This window comes from Stegostoma tigrinum, chromosome 27, assembly GCF_030684315.1.
Source record: "Stegostoma tigrinum isolate sSteTig4 chromosome 27, sSteTig4.hap1, whole genome shotgun sequence".
Classification (NCBI taxonomy): Eukaryota; Metazoa; Chordata; class Chondrichthyes; order Orectolobiformes; family Stegostomatidae; genus Stegostoma; species Stegostoma tigrinum.
Window position 1 is genome coordinate 3,717,212 of NC_081380.1, and position 23,590 is coordinate 3,740,801.

The 23,590-nt window shown below is 41.6% G+C and overlaps 1 protein-coding gene across 10 annotated transcripts in view; it reads left to right on the top strand.

The window, feature by feature from the left end:
• camkk1a (calcium/calmodulin-dependent protein kinase kinase 1, alpha a) overlaps positions 1 to 23,379 on the top strand; it is a 302,104-nt gene extending 278,725 nt beyond the window's left edge. For 9 of the 10 annotated variants that reach the window (XM_059655225.1, XM_059655220.1, XM_048557282.2 and 6 more), the window contains 2 exons: positions 8,938 to 8,985; positions 17,940 to 23,379. In XM_059655225.1, the coding sequence (XP_059511208.1) occupies positions 8,938 to 8,985; positions 17,940 to 18,012 (121 nt within the window). In that variant the 3' untranslated portion in view covers positions 18,013 to 23,379. The remainder of the gene's footprint in view (positions 1 to 8,937; positions 8,986 to 17,939) is intronic. The other variant, XM_059655226.1, reaches the window with a different exon arrangement.
• Positions 23,380 to 23,590: the final 211 nt, after the last annotated feature.

Consider the following 23,590-nt stretch of genomic DNA (forward strand, 5'->3'; position numbering starts at 1 on the left):
TAATTGAGGCTTGTCCCGCTTCTTGGGTGGATGTGGAAGACTTTGTCACCATTTTTGAGTTATCAGTGTGAGCTATCTGTGGTACACTGTAATGTGTTAAGTCATCAGCAAAGCTCACTAAAACAGATTAACTAGTCACTATCTTATTGCTACAACAGAAACAAATTGCTAGAGAAACAGCAGGTCTGGCAGCATCTGTGGAGAGAAACCAGAATTAATGTTTCGAGTCCAGTGACCCTTCCTCAGAACTGCTGTCCCAAAGGGATGCTGGGCTAGAATACCTTGTCCTTTATAATCAGTGAAAACACATTTCCCAGGTAGGAAGAGGCTCAAATGGCTGGGCTTGTTTTGTGCGGGGGCCCATTTCTTCTTCTCCCCAGCTCCCTCTGAACATGCTTTCTCCCCTGACCTGTCTGGTGGAGGGAATGCACAATAAGGAGAAAAGACCTTTTGCCATTTAAAAATTGGTTCTAAGGAATATTAATAAAAACGGAGGATGGAGATGAAGTACAGAATAATTACAATCTGACTGAGGAAATAAGCATAACGAAGTGTCTACTCCATTTGCCATGTCACTTCACAAATACTAAAATTTGTCAAGCACTCAAACTGTGAGGATGCAGAGTTGAGTATTTCAGAAGGACATCCATCTTGGCCTACCTTTCTGTTGTCAACTTCAAACCTCCCTCTCACTCAGTTTGCTCGTGTTTCATGTTTACACTATATTTCCATTTGAGTGGATCAAGTTGGTCCAAAAATCCCTTCACAGTTTACATTTCATCTATTTGCTGCCTCTTGCTAGCCTTGCAATTGAAATTGCTGCACAAGTTGTGTTGGGAATATGCCACATTCATAAACACTGAGGACGCTGTTGCCATATCACTCCCTTTTTTGAAAAACAGAAGGACTAAGTTCATTTTAGGAAAATTGGGGAAGATTGACATGAGGCAAGGAAAAAAAGAAATCCTGGAATAATGCAACAAAAAGAAGTGTGAGGAAGCTCTTCTGTGACCCCTCTAATTATCAGAAAACACCTCTTCAATCACCAAGTGAAGAAACATCTCTAAAAAAGATTGAGTTAACATTTTAGAAGTTGTACTGTGGTCAGATGAAGAGAACTCTGATAACAGTGTCTTTTTAAACAGGATAACCTTAAATCTGTTTCTCCTTTTTGTCCAATAACAATTGTGTGACTAGATGACATCCGGATCAGCAGTAGGGATTGGAAGTTCTCTCCATCTATTGGCCAACAAGTGCGAGAAAACTTAACAAGGTGTCATAAATAACTAACATGATCATGCGGGTGTGATCTCCCATACTGGCAGATTCATTCATTTTCGATGACAAACAAGAATTACAATGGTTGTCAAAATATTGTACGTTTGTCAGCTGGGGAGAGTGAGCTGTTGCATTATTTCCAGTCTCATGTCTTCATGTCCAATTTTGTTTCCGTCCCAGATGGCAGGAGGTTGAATTTAGAAGCAAGATGCTACTTCGGGCATGAATATCTGAAGAGCATTTGAATTATCAAAAGTGACTTTGAAAAGAGATTGGTGCAGAAAATAGACCAATTATATTTAATTCGGAGATTTATAATAGGTTAGCTTACTGTGGGTAAATGTGAATACAAAACTTCCTCAAAATATTGAGGTTTCCTCCTTCATGAAGTGAATATAATTTTATCAATACTTTGTTTCCCTTCCTATTTTCCATTATTGTTCTAAGAAATGTTAGAGCTTCCATTTGAAGTGTGCTAATAGAATCTGAGCAGTTTTGATTATCGGCCTGTGAGAGAATGAGGCTGTGGAAATAATCATGGGAAGCCAGGAAATGGCAGTGGAGTTGAATTGACAATCAGTCTTCGTGTAGAAGAGATTAAGACTATCCTAAAAGTGTGAAATTATCAACGGCACACAAAGAGGTGAAGAAATAAACAGAACAACTATCTCCAGCGAAAAAGTATTAGGGAAGCTAATGGAGCTAAAGGCTAGTAAGTCCTCTGGACTTTGATGGGTTGCATCCTAGGATATTAAAGGCAGTAATTCCAGAAATAGTGGATACACTGGTAGCAGTTTTCCAAGAATGCTTAGATTTAGGAAAAGGCCCAGATGATTGGATGTTTCAGGAGTGAAAGAGAGGGATGTAGAAGAGTTGGGAGAGTTGCATTTAGGAGAATGTCACAGCTGCACTAAGAAACAACATCGTGGAGGCCTCATCCAGCGAGGCCATATCCAGAGAACTCATGAATAAAAAAGGTATATTCACTCTGAAGCGGTTATATCCGGGCCTCCCAATGGCCAGCAGAAGATACATGAACAGATATGTAAGCAGATCATGGAAAGATGTAAAAACAACAGAGCTTTTGTAGTTTAGTATTTTAACTTTCCCAATATTGACTGGCACTCCCTTTAATGCCAGGTGCTTAGATGGGATAGAATTTGTTAGATGTACCCAGGAGGAGTTCTTGAAACAATATTCAGACAGTTCAAACAGGGAAGGGGCCATATATTTGAACTCTGTTGTTTTGTAGTGTGTGTGTATATGAAAGTGCTGATGGTCTGATTAGTAAGTTTGTTGATGACACAAAAATTAGTGGAGTTGTGGGTAGTGAGCTGTGGACTTGCACCCCAAGATCTCTCTGTATATCAATGCTCCTGAGAGTTCTGTCATTTACTGTTTACTTTCCTCTTGCATTTGACCTCCCAAAATCTACCACCTCACTCCTGTGCAGATTAAAATCCATCTGTTATTTCTCTGCCCAACTTTCCAACTGATCTATATCCTGCTGATATGCAGAGAGATCTTGGGGTGAAAGTCTGTAGCTCCCTGAAAGTGGCAACTTTAGTGGATAAGATGGTAAAGAAGGCATCTTAAAGAATGACTTGATCATTGGGGGTGCAGAGTATAAATGTTGGCAAGTCATGTTGCAGCTGCATAAAACTTTAGTTAGGCTTTGTTTGGAATATTGTGTGCAGTGCTAGTCACCATCCTATAAGATGGGTTTGGATACTTTGGAGAGAGTGCAAAAAGGTTTACCATGATTTTGCCTGGATTGGAGTGGATTAGCTATAAGGAGAGATTGGACAAACTTAGATTGTTTTTGCTAGACCATCAGAGGCTGAGGGATGACTTGACAGAAATATATAAAATGTGAGACATGGATAGGGTGGATATTTGGCATATTTTTCCCAGTGTGGAAATGTCAAATACTAAGGGGCATAGCATTAAGGTGAGAGGTGGGAAAGATTAAAGGAAATGTGCAATGCACGTTTTATATACCGAGGATATTAATGCCTGGAACATGCTGCTAGAGGTGATTTAGAAGTAGATATGATGGCAAAATGTGTGAGGATTTAGACAGACACATTGACTGGTAGAGAATAGAGGGATATGGACCATGTGCAGGTAGAAGGGATTCATTTAGAATGGAATCAGTGTCACCACAGACATGGTGGGCCAAGACGTGTGATCCTGTGCTGTTCTATGTTCTATGATTAGAAAACTGAATGACCCTGGCCAGGTAATCGAAATCTCAGTAGGGGAGTATTTTGGGAGCTGTAATCATAATTCCATAAGTTTTAAAGTAGTTATGAATGAAAATAAGACTAGTCCTTGGGTGAGAGTGCTAAATGGTCAAGGGCTAATTTCAACAGCATTAGGCAGGAACTGGAGAAATTACATTGGGATGGCTGTTTGAGGGTTAATCCATATCTTTTAAAGGCCAGTTGATTAGATTTCAGGATTAGCTTGTTCATGTGAGGATAAGAGAAAAAGACGGCAAGATTCAGAAATGCTGGGTAACAAGAAATATTAAAAGCTTAATCAAAATGAAAAAGGAAGCATCTGTAAGGCACTTGACAAATATAAAAGATACAGGAAAGAACTTAAATACGAATTTAGGGAGGGCTAAAGGGAGCCTGAAAGGTCCTGAGCAAGTAGAGTTATGGAGAATCTCAAAGCATTTGTACATGTATTGGGAGCAAGAGCGTAGCTAGGGAAGGAATATGTCGACTCAAAGACAAAGGAGGGAATTTATGCACGGAGCCGGAAGAAGCCAGAGGCCCTTAATGAATACTTCATATCATTATTTGCCAAAGAGATGGGTGATATCGATATTAAGATGGAGGAGATTTGGGTGTCTTGAAAAACATTAAGGTAAATAAGTCCCCAGGGTTTGGATGAGATCTTTCCAAGGATACTGAGAGAAAGAAGGGATGAGGTTATTGGGGCCGTGATGGAGGTCTTTGTATCCTCTTTGGCCACAGGCAAGGTTCCAGAAAACTGGAGAATAACCAATATTGTTCTTTTTGTTTAAGATGGGAAACAGGGATTGGGAAATTATTTGAGAAGATTCTTAAGGACAGGCCTACTTGCATAAGGCTTTTGAGAGGAATTGTAACTTGGGTCGTTGACACGGTTGTTGACTTGCTCGCCGAGCTGGTACGTTTGCTTGCAAACATTTCGTCACCATGCGAGGTAATATCATTAGTGTGCCTCTGGTGAAGTGTCAGTGTTCTGCCCTGCTTGCTATTTATTTCTCTTGGTTTGTCTGGTGGGTGGCATCACTTCCAGATTTGTTAGTGGTTGGTATATGGAGTCTAGTTCTAAATGATTGTTATTGGAGTTCTGGTTTGAGTGCCAGGCCTCCAGAAATTCTCGTGCATGTTTTTGCTTGGCTTGTCTTAGAATGGCTACTTTGTCCCAGTCAAATTGGTGTCCCTCTTTGACCATGTGTATTGAAATAAGTGATAGTTGGTCATGTCTCTTCATAGCTAGTTGATGTTCATGAATCTTGACGGCTAGTTTCCTTTTGGTTTGCCCTCCGTAATGTTTTTGGCTGTCTTTGCATGATATCTTGTAAATAATGTTGGTGCTGTCAGTTGTGGTTGTTGGATCCTTTATTCTCATCAGTAGCTATCGGTTTGTGGGCTGCCATGATTCCTAGTGGGCAGAGTAATCCGATGGTCATTTCAGATATGACCTTAATGTATGGAAGGGTGACTAGCAGCCCTGGATGTTTTGTGCCTTCCTGTTGTGGTCCTGTCCTGTAGATATTCACAGACTACACTTTTTGGGTAACCGTTGTTTCTAAAGACGCTATATAGGTATTCTTCCTCGGCTTTGTGGAGCTCTGGGCTGCTGCAGTGTGTTGCGGCTCACTTGAACAGTGTTTTGATGCAGCTCCGTTTGTGGTTATTTAATCGACCTTTAATCGTTACCTGCAGCATTCTGCTGCCGTTCTTTCATCTGTTTTCCATGCTTGTGGGTTGAATATCGGTGGCTTATATTTTACACTGTGCGGCAGTACCTGTTTTCATGTAAGAAGTGAAGTTGCTTGCGAACAGTGTGCTACAGGTAATGTTTAATGATGCCCACGACCGCCTTCACAAATATGAGTGGGAAATAACGCGCCAAAAAACTTTATATTCGAAGTTGACCAGCCAAGAACGGACAGCAACACCAGAATGAGTCATTACCGTGAAACAGCAGAAGACCAAGACCAAGAAAAGACAGGTCCTACGGGAGAAGCTGGCTAAACTTTCCCATAACAATGACAGAGACAGAGCAGACACTTGGATAAGGAACCTTTCTGACCAGCCACACTCAAGACACTGAAAAAGCTGTCTCGGTACATGGACGAAACAACCTCCATAATTTTACCTCCATAAACATTCCCTTAGCTAAAAAAACACTAACCTCGTGACTAAACAGGCCAGGGATACAGACACCCAACAACACCAACACCATCAGTAAAGAAGGCACTCTTAAACTACTGGTTCTGTGCTTCACAACCCACTTCACCTTCAACGGCAAGGTATATGGACAACTCAACAGAACATCCATGAGATCACCGATATCAGGATTAATAGCGGAAGCGGTAACGCAAAGACCGAATGGACAGCCCTTTTCCCCCCTCCATACAACCAAGACTATGGATCCGCTATGTGGAAGACACCTTTGTGACTACCAAACGTGCTAAACTGGTATAAACCCATCTACTCATAAACAACATCCTCACCAGATAAAATTCACCAGCGAAGAGGAGAACAACAACAAACTTACTTTCCTGGACATAATAGTTGAAGGTATGGCTAACAGTGAGCTCCAACAGATATACACAGGAAGGCCACCCACACCGATCAGGCACTCCGCTACAATAATAATCATCCCAATACCCACAAATAGAGCCGCATCAAAACACTGTTCAAGCAAGCTGCAGCACCCCGGAGCAATGTAAAGCTGAGGAAAAACATCTATACAGCGTTATTAGAAACAACAGTTACCCAAAAAGCGTAGTCTGTAGATACCTACACGAGACCACAACAGAAAGGCACAACATGCCCAGAGACACTAGTCACCCTTCCATACATTAAGGACATACTTGAAATGACCGTCAGATTACTCAGCCCCCTAGGAATCATGGTAGCCCATAACCCGACAGCTACACTATGACAGCTACTAACAAGAATAAGGGATCCAGCAGCCATAACTAACAGAACTAACATTATTTACAAAATACCATGCAAAGACAGCCAAAAACATTACATAGGGCAAACCAGAAGCAAACTAGCCATCAGAATTCATGAACATCAACTAGCTACCAAGAGACATGACCAACTATCACTCATCTCAATACACATGGACAAAGAAGATCACCAATTCGATTGGGACAAAGTAGCCATTCTAAGACAAGCCAAGCAAAGACACAAGAATTCCTGGAGGCCTGGCACTCAAACTGGAATTCCTTAACAAACATGTAAAGTTGAACCCCATATGCCAACCTGGAAGAAACACAAGCTTTTTGAGGAAGTGACAAAGATGATTGGCGAGGCTAGGGCAGTGGATGTTGTTTAAATGGACTTCACTGAAGTATTTGATATTATCCCTTGTGGTAGGCTGGTACAAAATATTAAAACATATGGGATATGCAATGAATTGGTAAGTTGGATACAAAATTGCTTTGAAACAGAAGGCAAACGGTATTTGTAGAGGATTGTTTTTCTGACTGAGGTCTGTGACCAGTGGTGTATTACAAGGCTCAGTGCTGGGCCCTCCAATTGTTTGCAATAAATATATAAATGATTTGGATGTAAATGTAGGTGGTCTGATTTGTAATTTTTTAGATGACAACAACAAGTTTGTGGATTTGTGGATAACAAGGAAGATAGTCAAAAGTACACAGAGGTTATTGATCAGTTGGAAAGTTGGCCAGAGAAATAACAGATGGATTTTAATCTGGACAAATGTGAGGTGTTGGATTTTGGGTGGTCAAATATGAGGGGAAAGTAGACAGAAAATGGCAGGACTGTTAGGAGCATTAATATACAAAGAGACCTTGGGTTCCAAGTCCATAGTTACTGGAAAGTGGCAACACAAATGAATAAGTTGGGAAAGAAGGTGTATAGTATGCTTGCCTTAATCAGTCAGGGCACTGAGTATAAACATTGGCGAATCAATTTGCAGCTATATGAAGCCTTAATTCAGCCATTTTAGGAATGTTGTCTGCAGTTCTGGTTGTTACACTATAGGAAGGGTTTGGATGCTTTGGAGAGAGTGCAAGTGTAACTCATTTATTCAAAAATGAGGGGAGATGAAAGCAGAAGACTACAGATTTCTTAGCTTAACACCTGTTATGGGGAAAATGTTGGAAAGCATCTATGTCAGGATTCACTGGGGTGGCACAGTGGAAATCAAAACCCACTATTCCTGAAGTAATCACAGAAGTTTTAAAAGAAATACATATCTTGTTGTTGGTAGGCAGAGGACCTTTGTCATTAATATTGGGTCCCTGGTCCACAAATTAGTCAGTTTCAAATATAACCAACTACTCGACCCCAATTTGTCTGCACCTTGCTGGAACCCACAGCTACACAAACAGGATTCACAAAATTTATCAAATTCCTTACTTTCAACACATGCAGCCACCCTTTGTAAATCACTGGGTTCCCTTCTAGCTGGTAAGGTGAAATAAACAGGGATCAGTGCTAGCACCTCATTCGTTTATAATTTATATAATTGATTTGGATGAAGGGACAGAAGACAGAAATGTCATATTTGTTGATGACCCCAAGATAGATGGGAGGCTATGTTTTGAAGAGGACACAAGGAGGCTACAAAAGGATCAAGATAGTTAGGTGAGGAGGTAAAGGTCTGGCAGCTGAAAAATGGGAACTGGAAAATGTGCTTTGTCTAATTTGGAAAGAAGAAGATAAACACGTAAAGTGAGCACCACCTTCCACATGGTTGTACACCAAGACTGTTGGATTAGGGGTTTCTAACCTTGCTTTAATTAACTATGGAAATGTTTGAAGGGTTAATTTCACTGATCTCCCATGGCCTTTTTCCTCAAAGCAGACATGTCAGCTCAGAGCTCATTCTTTGGGGCACCAGTGGCAGCAGCACAGTGTGGTTAATGAACACAGCTCTCTTGAGAGCACATTGTCTCAGGAGGCTGGTGGCAAGACTAAGCATTGACAGCCTGGGCTTCTGGTATGTTTTTAGAGTATTCAACTTCCAGGATAGGAGTGAGCCCATTCTCAATCAGGCTTCCTACTTTGCCCATTCTGTTGGCCTTGTTCAAAGACGAGATCAGAAATTGCTTGAAAAACTCAGCAGGTCTGGCAGCATCTCTGAAGAGAAATCAGAGTTAATATTTCAGATTCAGAGACCTTTCTTCAGAACCGTCTTCAGTCCTTGTCCTGTAGAAGGGTCAGTGGACCTGAAATGTTAATTCTGATTCTCTGTCCACAGATGCTGTCAGACTTGCTGAGTTTTTCCAGCAATTTCTGATTTTGTTTCTGATTTCCAGCATTTACAGTTCTTTGGTTTTGTGTTGGACATATTCATTGTTGATTTCTGATTCTACCGGACTCTTTCTGTTTTACATATTCGCAATATTTTATTTCCTTTATTTCTTCATTTTTCTGACCCTTACAGGGACAAGACTGTGTTTCTGAATTCTTCAAAAAGGCATCCTTCATTAAGGTAGCGCGTGCGTGTGCGTGTATTTATGCGAGAGACTGAGTACATCTGTATGTATGTGTATGAGCATCAGAGATTTATGTTGGATATTGTAAGAGTATGTGATGATTAAGAGAATATGAATAAGTACATGTGTACAAGAGTATGTGAGTCACATGGGTTGGTCATTCTGCCTCACCCAAGGTAAATAAATTCATGTTGTTAAGATGATGAATAGTGTTACCAAGTCTGATACTGTCAACTGGCTTCCTCTGACAAAGGAGAAGTCAGACCATTGCAGTTTATTAGATTGGGAAGGTGAACTATTGTGGTGGCGATTCCAGGAATCTGGCATGATGTACAGACTCCCCAGGATTCTGCACCTTTTATTTTTGTTTCCAAAATCTAATGTGGCTTCAGGACGGGCACTTTTGTCATATCATACCCCCAACCCCACCCTGTGCCCCAATTCCATTTGAGATAGGAGAGAGGAGTCTGGGGGCTACCTGGGGAATTCCAGCCAGCACACAACTCTTAAACCCAGCAATCCTCCATTTGTCCAGATTAGGCTTCAGCTCCAGTGATTTCAACAGGCCTCAAATATCTGACGGGACCAAAGTAATCAAACCCAGAGGTACTGATTGTCTATGAATGCCGACAGTACTTTTGCTGAAGGGATAACAAAAAAATTCACCCCCTGAAGGACCTTTGTTCCCCCTTTTGAAATGGCCATTCAATGACCAACACTCTCAACCCACCACGAGTTGTGGAGTCCATGGGCTTAAGAATAAGAAATGAATAAACTAGGTCAAATTCAAATTACATCCGGTGGAATATGTTACCAGACTGACCTTTGTGCGGGCCAGTTTAGGGACTAAAGAGATAACTGGCTGATTTTTGGTGAGAGAAGGGACCAGAATTCAATACTTGCTGTGCTGGGAATTGGCCAGCCATCGTTAGAGGGCCACCAATGAAATGCAAACTTTTAAATAAAGAATACATGTTCCTGAGGAGATGGGGGAGCAGGAGTGCCTTCCTACTAACTAGAAGGAGAAAACAATAAAACTGGTCTGACTCGTCTCATATACTTCAAAACAGAGGTTCAGTATGACCAGTGTACTGTGTACAGTTCTGGTTGCCCTACTATTGGAAGGATATTATTAAATTGGAAAGGGTTCAGAAAAGATTTACAAGGATATTGCCAAGACTGGAGGGTTTGAGTTATATGGAAAGGCTGGTATATTTTTTATTGGAGTGTATGAGGTTGGGGGATGGCCTTATAGAGGTTTATAAAATCACGAGGGGCATAGCGTCTTATAGCAAAGGTTTTTCCTGCAGATTGGAGAGTTCAAAACAAGGGGGCATATATTTAAGGTGAGAGGAGAAAGATTTAAAAGGGATGTGAGGGGCAACTCTCTCACAGAAAGGTTGGTTCATATGTGGAATGAGCTGCCAGAAGAAGTGGCAGATGCAAGTACAGTTACAACATTTAAAAGACATTTGGGTAGGTGCATGAATAGGAACGGTTTCGAGGGATATGGGCCAAATGCAGGAAAGTGGGACTAGTGCCGTTTGGGAAACTGGTCAACATGGACGAGTCAGACCGAAGGATCTGTTGCCGTGCCATGTGACTCATTGACTCTGTAAGAACAATGTGCTTATTTGCAAGTAATAGATTTTGTTCATGGCTTTTTTTTTTCCCTCTGAGTCACTCACTCTTCCCTTCCTAGGATTTATCTTCCACCCGTTGGCGGTAAGACTTTAGGCAAAATTTCAATCTGTCCAATACCCACCAGATACCAGCAGTTCAAACACTGGTCATCTGGTTTCACATTGGACCTAGGGCCAGCTCATTCAGGCTTGTGTTTGTATTTCCAAAAATATCAGTTTTAGAACATAGAACATAGAACAGTACAGCACAGAACAGGCCCTTCAGCCCACAATGTTGTGCTGACCATTGATCCTCATGTATGCACCCTCAAATTTCTGTGACCATATGCATGTCCAGCAGTCTCCTAAATGTCCCCAATGACCTTGCTTCCACAACTGCTGCTGGCAACGCATTCCATGCTCTCACAACTCTCTGTGTAAAGAACCTGCCTCTGACATCCCCTCTATACTTTCCTCCAACCAGCTTAAAACTATGACCCCTCGTGTTAGCCATTTCTGCCCTGGGAATCAGTCTCTGGCTATCAACTCTATCTATGCCTCTCATTATCTTGTATACCTCAATTAGGTCCCCTCTCCTCCTCCTTTTCTCCAATGAAAAGAGTCCGAGCTCAGTCAACCTCTCTTCATAAGATAAGCCCTCTAATAGGGCGACCAGAACTGGTCGCAGTATTCCAAGTGCGGGCTAACCAAAGTTTTATAGAGCTGCAACAAGATCTCACGACTCAAACTCAATCGCCCTGCTAATGAAAGCCAAAACACCATATGCTTTCTTAACAACCCTGTCCACTTGGGTGGCCATTTTAAGGGATCTATGTATCTGCACACCAAGATCCCTCTGTTCCTCCACACTGCCAAGAATCCTATCCTTAATCCTGTACTCAGCTTTCAAATTCGACCTTCCAAAATGCATCACCTCACATTTATCCAGGTTGAACTCCATCTGCCACGTCTCAGCCTATCACTGCATCCTGTCAATGTCCCGATGCAGCCTACAACAGCCCTCTATATTGTCAACAACACCTCCAACCTTAGTGTCGTCTGCAAACTTGCTGACCCATCCTTCAATCCCCTCATCCAAGTCATTAATAAAAATTACAAACAGTAGAGGCCCAAGGACAGAGCCCTGTGGAACACCACTCACCACTGACTTCCAGGCAGAATATTTTCCTTCTACTCCCACTCGCTGAGTTTTATTATTAAAATTTATAACCAAAAACAATTGAAAGAACATTTGACTTGAATATTACAGAATTTGCAAGAAAATTCTATTGTCCTAGCATGGCACATTCTACCTTATGCAATTTTAATAATTGTAATATCTGTTAAATGCATTCCATGGCAGACTCACTGCCCAAGGGCAAAACACTTCAAATTGGAAATTACAGAAACTGCAATAGATTTAACATTTTCACCATGTTCCACTCTGAGTTACCTTGGCAGTACTGTTTATTTACAATGTACATTCTTTGAAAGATGCAAAGTCTGAGGATTCTACAGGTTCCAGCCCCTCTGTGTACTGTGGCTCAAAGGTCTTAGACAGTTACCTTTCCCCATTGCCCCTCTACAGGGGCTGTCCGAAGCTTCAGTGGCCCTCATCACATAGTCCTGGTCCTTGGAATGTGCCCATCTTCAACACTCAGTCAAGCGAAAGATTCATCAAATCTTGGGCAGACCAAAAAACATCTTTTACTGAGTTGATGGTCCTCCTGGTGCACTTGATATTTACTTGGTATGCGCCCCTGGGAATCCATCAGTAGAGCATAGACTGTTTCGGCACAGACTCTGCACGGGGTGAACGACTGATAGAAACTCTGCAAAAACGCATTCAACAAGGAGGTTAACCAGTCTGTTCTCTACCATAGTAACCTTGAGGCAATATAATAAAATGTGAGGCTGGATGAACACAGCAGGCCCAGCAGCATCTCAGGAGCACAAAAGCTGACGTTTCGGCCTAGACTCTTCATCAGAGAGGCACTCTTGACCTTGAGGCAAGTGTGTAGAAGGCCCTTCTCACTAACGATGCACTGTCTTGGTGCTTGTTGGTAAGTTCTGGCAATGAGGCCCGCTACCAAATGACTTTTACAGTCTGCTCAGGGAACCATTTGACAGGAACTACCACGTCCTCTTGCTGCAGGACCTCAGGCACATTGTGCCTGTGACCAGGGACCACTGAATTTTTATCCTGTTGACGTTTATTCTCATTTCCTATGTTTTATACTCACTAGGAGGTTTGTAAATGAAATTTCTCTTTTTCTTACCTGCTGTTTCCTTACTTGGATTTAAATTACACACTGCTAATGAAGCATTTCACACGCGTTTCTTGATGGAACCCTGTGTGTTACAAACCATCTGATTTGACTTGTAAAACAATTTAACTGTGACTGTTCTTTCAAATCTAACATCTTACACTTATAAAGTGTCACTGAAACACCCCAAGGTGCTTCAGAGAAATATAGTCTGACATAAAAAGACACCAACCAAGGAAGACAGGTGGCCAAGAGCTCTATTGTAGAGACTGATTTTAAGGAATTTCTTTCAGGAAGAGGGAGGTAGAGTAAGAAAGGTTTCTGGAGTGAATTCCAGAGATGAGGGCCTAGACATATAAAGGCTCAGCCATCCATGGTGAAGCAAAAGAGGTTAAAATGATGGCAGAGATCTTAGATTGAGGAATGACGTGGCCTTGGAGGATTGTGGGACTGCAGTGTGTATTGTGTGGAATTTTGATCTCCTTATCTGACAAAGGATGTCCTGTCTATGGAGGAAGTACAAAACGGTTTATCAGACTGATTCTGGGATGGTAGGACTGATGTATGTAGGGAGACTGCATTGGTTAAGTCTATATTCACTGGAGTTTCAAAGATTGATGGGAAAATCTCTAGAAATCTCATAAAATTCTAGCAGGACTAGACAGGGTAAATGCATCAAGGACGTTCGCGATGACAAGGGGACCAAATCCAAAGAACACGGTTTAAGAACACATAGACCATTTAGGACTAAGATGAGAGGAAAAAAGTCTTCAACCAGTTAGTGGTGACCCTGTGGAATTCTCTGCTACCGAAAGCATTTGAGACCAAAACATTGGATGGTTTCAAGAAGGTGTTAGATGTAGTTCTTAGGCATACAGAGAGCAAGTGATATGGAAGAAAGTGGGAACAGGATACTGAGTTGGATGATCAGTTATGATCATACTGAATGGCAGAGCAGAGTTGAAGTGGGAAAAGTTTACTCCACCTATTTAATATAATGCTATTTTACAGAGGTAGGAAGTGTTGAGACCATGGTGGGGTTTGAAAACAAAGATGGTTAAAATCAGGGCATTGGTAGACTGGGAGGTAGTGTACATCAGTGAGCACAGAGATGAGTGGGGAATGGGTCAAAGAATTCTCGATTACTTCACTTTGGTGAGTAGAGATCAGCTTTTTTCCTCTATTGTTCCCTGCTGGCTGTCGACCAGCTGTTTTTGTAATTGCACTCCATGCAGTATGAGACACTTTAGCAGCTCGGTGGCTCGGCTATAGAAGAAAATCAGCATTGAATGATCTGAAGTAACAAACTGGGCATCAGGGAGAATGAGAGGATGATAATTATGGGGCAATCTGATTACCATAATTAAACAGGGGTGAGTAAATGGAGTCAACACAAGCCTGCCTCTTGGTACCATCTGTTGAAAGAGAGGCCGATATGAAAACTGAATTTAATTGGAAAATGAGAGATAAACAAACACTGATCATAATAATGCAATTACAGTGTTAGCACAGGGTTGTTAAGTGAAGACACATGATTTAGGAAAGGTGTTTTTGGAACTACTGGCCTTAAATTGGAGCAAACAAAAATGAGAAAATGGATTATAGGGTCAAGTTTCAAACTAGAATGAAATGTCTTTAACGTATCAATGTCGGTATGGAGGCAATGCTACACTGTCAGAGCCACTGTCGTTTGAAATGAGGCCCCATCTGCCATCTCAGGTGGATCCCACAACACAACTTGAAAAATAGCAGGGAATTCTCCTGGTCATGACATAGTGTGGAGCTGGAGGAACACAGCAGGCCAGGCAGCATCAGAAGAGCTCCTCTGATGTGGCCTGGCCTGCTGTGTTCCTCCAGCTCCAAACTGTGTTACCTCTGACTCCAGCATCTGCAGTTCTTGCAGTTCTCCTGGTGACCTGGCCAATATTTATCCCTCAGTCAATCCTAAAGCAGATTATTGGCCGTAACCTCTATGCTGTTTGTTGCAGTTTACTGTGTTTACATTGGCTGTCACATTTCCTGCATTAGACCAAAGACTGTGCTTCAAAATGTACTTCCATAGCTGCTCAGTGCTTTGAGATAGCCTGAGATAGTAATGGCGCTACGTAAATGCAAGTCTTTCCTTTCTGCTAAATAAGTGATGAGTGTATCATGTGCAGAAGCAAAAATCTTTACAAAGTAGAATCTGAAAGAGATGTTGAAAGGAAAGTTAAGAAAGATTTCCTCACATGTAAGGAAGTTTTTGAAAAATCAAAAAGCAGCAATGACAGGAGATTGCAGAGAGGTTAGAGTAATGAAAAGAATCATTACACTGTAGTTAGGAAAGTCTGAATGTTAATATTTAAACACAGGCACTGCTATTAATTGCAGAAGTGTACAGCATGGTTGGGCCTGCTAAAACGTCCAGTCAGATGAATGCTGAATCACCCATCACTAACACTGCTCACCCTGTTCTCAAATTCTGACTGTACCATATTACCTAGAATATAATTAACTTAAGTTCTGCAGCTCCAGGAGTTGACACTGCAACATCCAGATGTGAGAGGAATGCAGTAGCACTATTTCTGATTGGAGCCATCCATCGATATGTGTCTTTTTCATGCTGTTAGGTGACTAGTTTTGGGGATAATTAATAGCACCAGTGCTTCCAGTTGTAACAATATTTCCCATCTATTGAGCAAGTTTCCTTAATACTTTAAGATCAACATGAACCATTATTGCATATGGTGACCACTCCATGTATGTGAAGAACTTCATGATAGCCGTGCTGTACTGATCTTCCAGTTTAAACATGCTGTGTTTGTTTTCATTACCTTAGCTGTGAAGGTTGTGTGGGAGCCTCCCTTCAATGCTGGAGAGCCGAAGTCTTTACACACTTGTTGTCATATCTCAGTCTCATGTGGGCTAGGGATGTGGGGCTATGGCAGAGGAATGTGTACTGTAGCAGGAGTGTAGGGAAATATGGGAAAAGGGTTGTGGAGGTATGGGGAAGGATGCATTGGTAATATGGATGGATAGTCATGGAGAATGTGGGTGGAGAGTCAGGATCCCATGGTCCTGTCAGTACTGATGTAGGCGTCACTTTACATTTTGCAGCTACAACTCCACAGAAGACAAATTAAATACTGTATTGAGTACTCTTAAAGACCTTGGTTTGATCTAGGTGACTGCTGGGAGAGTGGCCCTTCATCTTTGCTGACCAGCAGGAACAGGGACTCATCTTGCACTGTCATTGCAGCCGTCATTCCCTTTAGTCGAAGGATGAATGTCTACCCCCATGAACTGCCAGCCAATCAGAAATCTGGCATCTCAGCAGGCTCAGCACCACCACCATTATCAATGGCCATTGCTGGGTCTGCACCTGGAGGTTGGGCACAAATTGGTGGATCTGCACACAGTCCAGTGAAACCAGGTCCAGTCATCTAGGTGAGGGCTAGAAACCTCATTGGTGTGGGCATTGGCATTACCCCTAGATGACCCTTCTATGGTCAAGAAGCGCCTGGAAAGAAGGCCCAATGCCCCGACTGAAGCTGCCTGGAGGTCACCAGGGTTCATCTGTTGGTCTGCTCACTCTGTGCCTGAAGCTTAATTGACTGTGAATAGGTAGGAAGTATGCTCGCATTCCTGCCAGTGGTAAGATGGTATGGTGCTGAAGAAGATGACAAATACACCACTCACCATTTCTAGCACCGTTTTGAAAACCCACCAACCTTACTGCTGATGTCCAAAGGGCTGGTAAAACCTGACCCAATGTGTGAGAAGCATGATATAGACACACAGAGGTTGTTGAGGTTCAGAAACATGCAGTTTGCACACCTTTGCACTTTCTGAACTGCATACTTTGACCTGTGAATGACATTACCCTGGATTTGTGGTTCTTTACCCAGGCTTGTGTTTGCAGTGCAGCAATCATCCTGCATTTGGGTGCAGGATGATTCTGACTATATAGGGGTGGGTTGGCAGGCCTGCTTCCCCTCCCCATTGCATCATCTCAACTTTCAACACTGGTTAAAGGTTCTCTAGACCTCACCCATCACCCTACACTTGATAGGCTACCTCACATCTCCTCAGATCCCACGTGCCACGTTGAACCCCATCAAATTCCACATGGCACCTCTATGCCCCCATATATCCTCCATAGTCACTTACTCAATATCCACTATTTGGAGCACTGAGGCACCATATGCAGTAGAAATGGGAATCCTGCTGGAAGGCCTTGAAAGAAAATGTATTGGGCGTACATGGCCAAGTTGTTGGTGGCTTGAGTCTAGCCACTCATTGATACTGTCAGTCAGACTAAGAGTAGTTGTATATCTTCCGGCTGAACTGGCAATGACTCTCCTGTGTCTGGAGCTGAGGCATGTTACTGGGACAGAGGAGAGATGTTTTTGCATCTAGCTGCAACATACCTCAATGAAGAATGTCCAAGGCTTGCAATGGGTACTTGAATTTGAGACCCCTTCATCATCCTTTGTTTTGTTAGATGACCCTCGCCACCTGGGAACATCAGCCAGCCCTTGTCTTTGGAGGGAGAGATCATTACAATGATTCCTTTATTCCACACCTAAGAATAGAACGAGGAGCTGGTGGGGAGAAGTTCACCATTCAAGGCATTCTAGCCTGAGGCATGTATCCCACTGTAAAGTGAGCCGATATTCCGAGATGGGAGCTTTGGCTCCCTTTTGCCAGGCTGTCTGGGGGGGGGTTGGAACCCCACGCCTTCACACTGTGGCTGGAACATATGACTGAGTCCTCCTCAAACTCAACACATGCAAATGTAAATGTGAAACAAAAATAAAAGTTGCTGGAAAAGCTCAGCAGGTCTGGCAGCATCTGTGAAGGGAAAATCAGAGTTAACATTTCAAGTTTCTGAGGAAGGGTCACCGGACTCGGAGCATTAATTCTGATTTTGTCTTCACAGATGCTACCAGACCTGCTGAGCTTTCCCAGCAACTTTTGTTTTTGTTCCTGATTTGCAGCATCCGCAGTTCTTTTGGTTTTTATTTAAGGGTAAATTTGAAGTGAAATGTACTTTTTTTTTGTTTCCCCCCCAACTTGCAGGAAGGAGAGCAGTGGGGACGCAGGGAAGGAGATGGAACTGCCAGATGTTTGCGAGGATGAAGCAATTTCCTGAGTGTCCTGAGCATGTGCATGCTGTGTTCGGTCTGTCGCACCCTGGTATTTGACCTATCTTTGCTCAGCTCAAGAAAAATCACTTCCACCTTCAAGTGTCATTCTTCATGGCCGACATCAACCAAAGCATCTGAGGAGAAGGAGAGAGATTCATGCCATCCAGTCCATGTTGACACAAGATTATAGAGAAATATTTTGGATTCCTGTTTTACAGATTGCCTTGCCAAGCAAAACAACACCAGATAGGGTTTGTAAATAGAAAGTTTTATTGTCAAACATCAAACTGTTCATCATCCAATCAATCCATTATTGCCCATCTGTCGTATGAGCTATTGTTGGGCTTTGTAAGGCTGCTGGATTCCAATCACAAATGATTGTTTCTGATGCATCTTCATTGAACCATGCAGTGGCTCTTCAGCTACTTTTGCTGCAGTGAAGAATAACATGGAAACTTGGTTTGGATAAACTGTGCAATCTGCATTTTACCAACGGACATGTATCAACTGAGTACCGTAAACCTGGTGGTCTTATGTAACAGAAATACAGACATTTCCTTTTATTCGCTGCAGACTAATGCACTTCTGCCAAGGCACTGTTATGACAGTGCTGTGTGAATCTCAGAGCTGTGGTACTTAACATTCCAAAGATTAGTGTCTCTGAAGTCACTCTTTCGTTAATAATGTATAACATGAGTGATTTATCAAGCATCATGGTAATAGATGAATGGATCATACCTAAGTTAGCCTTTTAATTATTTCGCTGGTTCAGTGATTGATTGATACCATTCTGTGTTGTCTCACTTAGGGCGACAGATCTGCAAAAGGTAGAAATTTCGGTCATGATAATCTGTAGGGTTTTAGACCTAATAGTTAATCCCGGATTGTGGAATCTCTCATCCACTCAGAATTCAAGGAGTCATACGGAGAAGCCTCTAATTCTTCATTCTATATTGGAATGTTGTTGCCATTGAACTGAGTGGCATGCTAGCCCATTTTAGAAGGCAATTAAGAGTCAACCACAGAGTTTTAAGGTACATGGAGCCACGCAGTATAACAGTCATGGAGGAAACAGGCACATGGCATACAGGTCACAGCTATGACAAAGTTTACAATCTCACAACATGCAGTAATGTGGTAATTAACAGTCATAAAGCATGAGCTCATGTTGTTTACAGGAATAACACAGTCACAGAGCACAGTGACACACACGCAGCGATACAGTTTACAGTGACACAGTTTAGTCAGACATTTTGCACCTTATTATAACACAGTTTACAATCTCTCAGCTACTTTTACATGATTTATAGTTGCACAAGCACCAGTTGTTAGCATTGACCATCTAAGTTTCCAATTTTTAAACAAAAACCTCCTGAAAAAATACTTACTGTGATTATGTCAGCATGATCCTTCATTCACTGTTGGCTATGTGAGAAATGTGTAACATTGTTTTTAAAATAATGGGTATGTCAATGTTGAATTTGACCAATTGTAGTGTTAAGATATACTGATGTATTTGATTGGTCAGTGACGTGTGTTGCTGAATTATATGAGCAATTGATGTGTTTTCTGAATGTGGTCATTGCTACAGGTAATGGTACCAACTACACAGGGGTTTGCAATTACTGCTCACCCCAGATTAGGGAGTAAAAGATAATACAGAAGAAAAGTAGAAGGCCATCCATCCCTTTGAGAAAGGTAGATCATTCAATAAATATCTCTGCCTCAACTCCATTTTACTGACCTTTGCTCCATATTTGTTGACACCCTTACCCACTAACCCGAAACAAGAAAAACAAAAATGAGATGAAAGCTGTTCCTGAACTACAGAATCCAGAATCTTCTGGACAATGAATTCCTTTTCTCCACTACTTCACCCATTCCCTACTCACTTCTGTGCTCACTGACCTGCATTGACTCCCAGTCTATCATGGCTGACCGTCCAACTTAGTATGCTGTATGTGCTCTCTCCCCATACCCTTTCATCGCTTTAGCCCTAAGAATTGCATCCAACTCCTTCGAAAACATTCAATGTTTTAGCCTCTACCACTTTCTGTAATAGAGAATTCTGCAGTTCCTCATCTGAGTCCCAAATGGCCCATCTCAATGGACTGTGACCCTTGATTCTGGATTGTTAATGATCAAGAACATCCTTCACGCATTTATCCTGTTAGAATGTAATAGGTTTCTATGGGATTCCTCAAAACTCCTTTCAATATATTCCTAACTGATCCAGTTTCTCTCCATACGTCAGTTCTGCCATCCCAGGAATCGGCCCTCTATAGCTGGGACAGCACTCCTCAGACAAGGAGACCAAAATTGCACACAGTACAGCACCTTGTGATCTCAGCAAGGCCCTGTACAATTGCACTGAGAAACTAGTGCACAAGAGTCATCCTCAAGATTGAAGTAAAGCTTTCTATTCCTTTATCATTGTTCCTTTATTGGTTTGCATTGATTGTGATAAGAGAAAATAGTACAAGGCTATAATTAATAGTCAGCACGCCGTTTGATTCCTATTAAACCACTGGTCTTTTCATAAACATTAGTGACCAACGTAAAGTCAGGTACTGAGGTTGCATTATAATTGTGTGGGGTCAGATTCTCATTCAGACTACCAGGCACAAAAGAGAAACTGCATTTAAACTCATGCACCTTTTCCCCAGTCAGTGAATGTTTTACCAATGAGATTAATAAGATAGCACAGCCTCCTGCAAGATGAATAGTCACTCAGGGGACCGCCATATAAAAAATGTCATGACGCTTTCAGCTTAAAATCTCCAGCTGCCAGTATTGATGGTTTCCAAACTTCTAAAGCTATTTAGTACATTTTTGCTCTGCAAATGAAGTTTTCTATCGAAAATCTACCCTCAGGCTATCTCGAGTCAAACTGAGGACAGATATCACTCCCCACCCTGAACATCTGTCTATGAACAGAGTTGTATCGAGTATAATTACTGTCACAGCAACACACCTGAGCAACACACATTTGTTAAGTAGATACATACTTATTTTGTGACTTGCAACACTGATTGTGACCAAGAGTTGCAAGTAGCTCTTATAGAATCACCCGTGAGAGTCATAAGCTGCAATTCTATATGTTCTATCTTGAAGAACCAATGGTAGAGGTGGAAGGGGTGGGCAAAAGCAGTGGGCAGCATGCATGTAAACTGGGCATTATCTCCATTAGGAATTACCACCCGGTAAAGACATTGTTGCACATAGGGTCACTAAGAAGTAGCATTGTATCTCACTCTTGCTGGTCTGCAGGTTGATCTGCTCACCACTGGTCACCAACTTAGTCCTTACTATCCCCAAGTGGGATTGCAAGTTAGAAGTTTGGGTTCACAGCCTCAGAAAAAGGTGGCCACTGTGGAACTCTCACCTGATCATAACCTCAGAGGGAAACATCAATAAAATAAAACAGTAGTACTTAGAAATGAACATAATGACTGTACTGGAGCTCTGTTTTGAGACATACAACACCAGTCAGACCGCTGAATTTCAGGCCCTGTTCCTGCTCTCTCTGAGCCCCCACTGCTTGCTCTCTGATATTTTATAGAGTCATACAGCACAGAAACTGATGCTTTGGTAAAACCAATCCATGCTGACCATATTCACAAACTAAACTCCTCTCACTTGCCTGTGTTTGGCCCACATCATTCCAAACATTTCTTACTCATGTACTTATCTAAATGTCTTTTAAACGTTGTAACTGTCTCTACCACTTCCTCTGGAAGTGCATTCTACACAGGAAAGTGCAAAGAAATTGCCCCTCATGTCTTTTTAAAATATTTCTCCTCTCACCTTAAAAATATGTTCCGTAGTTTTGAAATTCCCAACCAAAGGGAGAAGACACCTGCCATTCACCTTATCTATGCTCCTCATGATTTTATAAAACTCTATAAGGTCACCTGTCAATCTCCTATGTTCCAGTGAAAAAACTCCTAGCCTATCCAGCCTCTCCTTATAACTCAAATCCTCGATTTTCAGTAACATTGTTTTAAATCTTTTCTAAATTTTCTCCAGCTTAATAATATCCTTCCTATAACAGTTAGTTACAGTTCTCTGCTCATCACAACAAATTTTAAATTTATCCAGGGTTGGTGACATGCAAATTATGTAGGTATCAGCTAAATCAGGGTCAGATATTAAGAACAAGTCAGCCAGGTTTCTGTAGTGAAAATGAGTAGCAGATTTATTGCCAAAAAAATTCAAATAAAGATGCAAAGATTATTGGAGAACAGTTTGGATTATATAAGTGTGCATATATAAACCTTTTTGAATAGCTCTATCATGCACACTGAGGAGGCAACTTTATTTACACCGAGAGTGGTTTGTATGTGGAATGAACCGCTAGAGAAAATGGTGGATATGGGTACAGTTACAATGATTAAAAATCATTTGGATAAGTACATGACTAGGAAGGGTTTGGACGGATATGGGCCAAACTCAAGCAGGTGGGACTAGTTTGGTTTGGGAACATGGTCAGCATGAACTAGTTGGACTGAACAGTCAGTTTCCATGCTCTATCACTCTGTCTCTTTGAGGGAATGCAGTCACTTTCAAGCTTCAAAATGGGGTCTCGGAACAACGTTTAAAAGCTCTGCCTTAGAGAAATGCACTGTGTTCAGCTGATTTTTTTTGTCCAAATAAAGAATATGAGTTACTATCCAGTGAGAATTTCATTCTGGTTAAATACAAGAAGGCCACCAGGAACAGCGTGAAGTTACATCCATCTGTAAAGAAGACCCCAACAAAAATGTGAATAAGTGTGACCCATAGCTGTGATGTACAAGCTATAAACAGCTGGTGAACTAAGGTTTAATAGTTGACATGTACCTGTTTGAAATACAACAGTGGCTGATGTTACCACTGGAGACTATTCTGTGATTGGGTTGATTTGCATGTCTGCTGAGGCAAGAGGCTGCATTAAAAACTTGCTCTCCTTGTGATCAGTGGAGTTGAATTGCTACAAAGAATTTCCTGTAGCCCTTTATCTTGTGAAGCACTCAGAGCATCAATGTATCATTCATTGCTGCACTGCTATATCTATACTACATCAGCCTGAATTATTAATGTTAGTATTTGCTGTGTCTGATGGATGTTAATAATGAATGTGCATTGTAGTAACTATAGTAAGTATATTTTATGCATGATTCTCAGTCTGGGGAGAGATGCAAATGTTACATTGTAAATATGTATCAATATAAAGAGGATATTTTTTGCATGCTTTTATATTCTAGAATTAAGGTAATAAAGGCCTTGAGTAAGTTACTCATAATGAGCAATTATGGACTAAAAGGTTTGGGTAACTGCACGATAAACAAGATTTTGTAAATTTATGATTCAGTAAACCAAATTATATGACAGATTCTGGCTAAGGTCTTATTATTTATCTAAAGTGAAGCAAAAGACTTTTATGTTAATTCAGAGGATAAATGTAAATTCACCATAGTCCTACCAGACCATTAGGTTGTTCTCATTAGAGAGAGAGACAAATTGTGGTGGTTTACTGTGATGGTCAGCACATCTCATTTGGCAGAAGTGGTTGAGAAAGAGAGCCCTTTAACATAGCCCAAG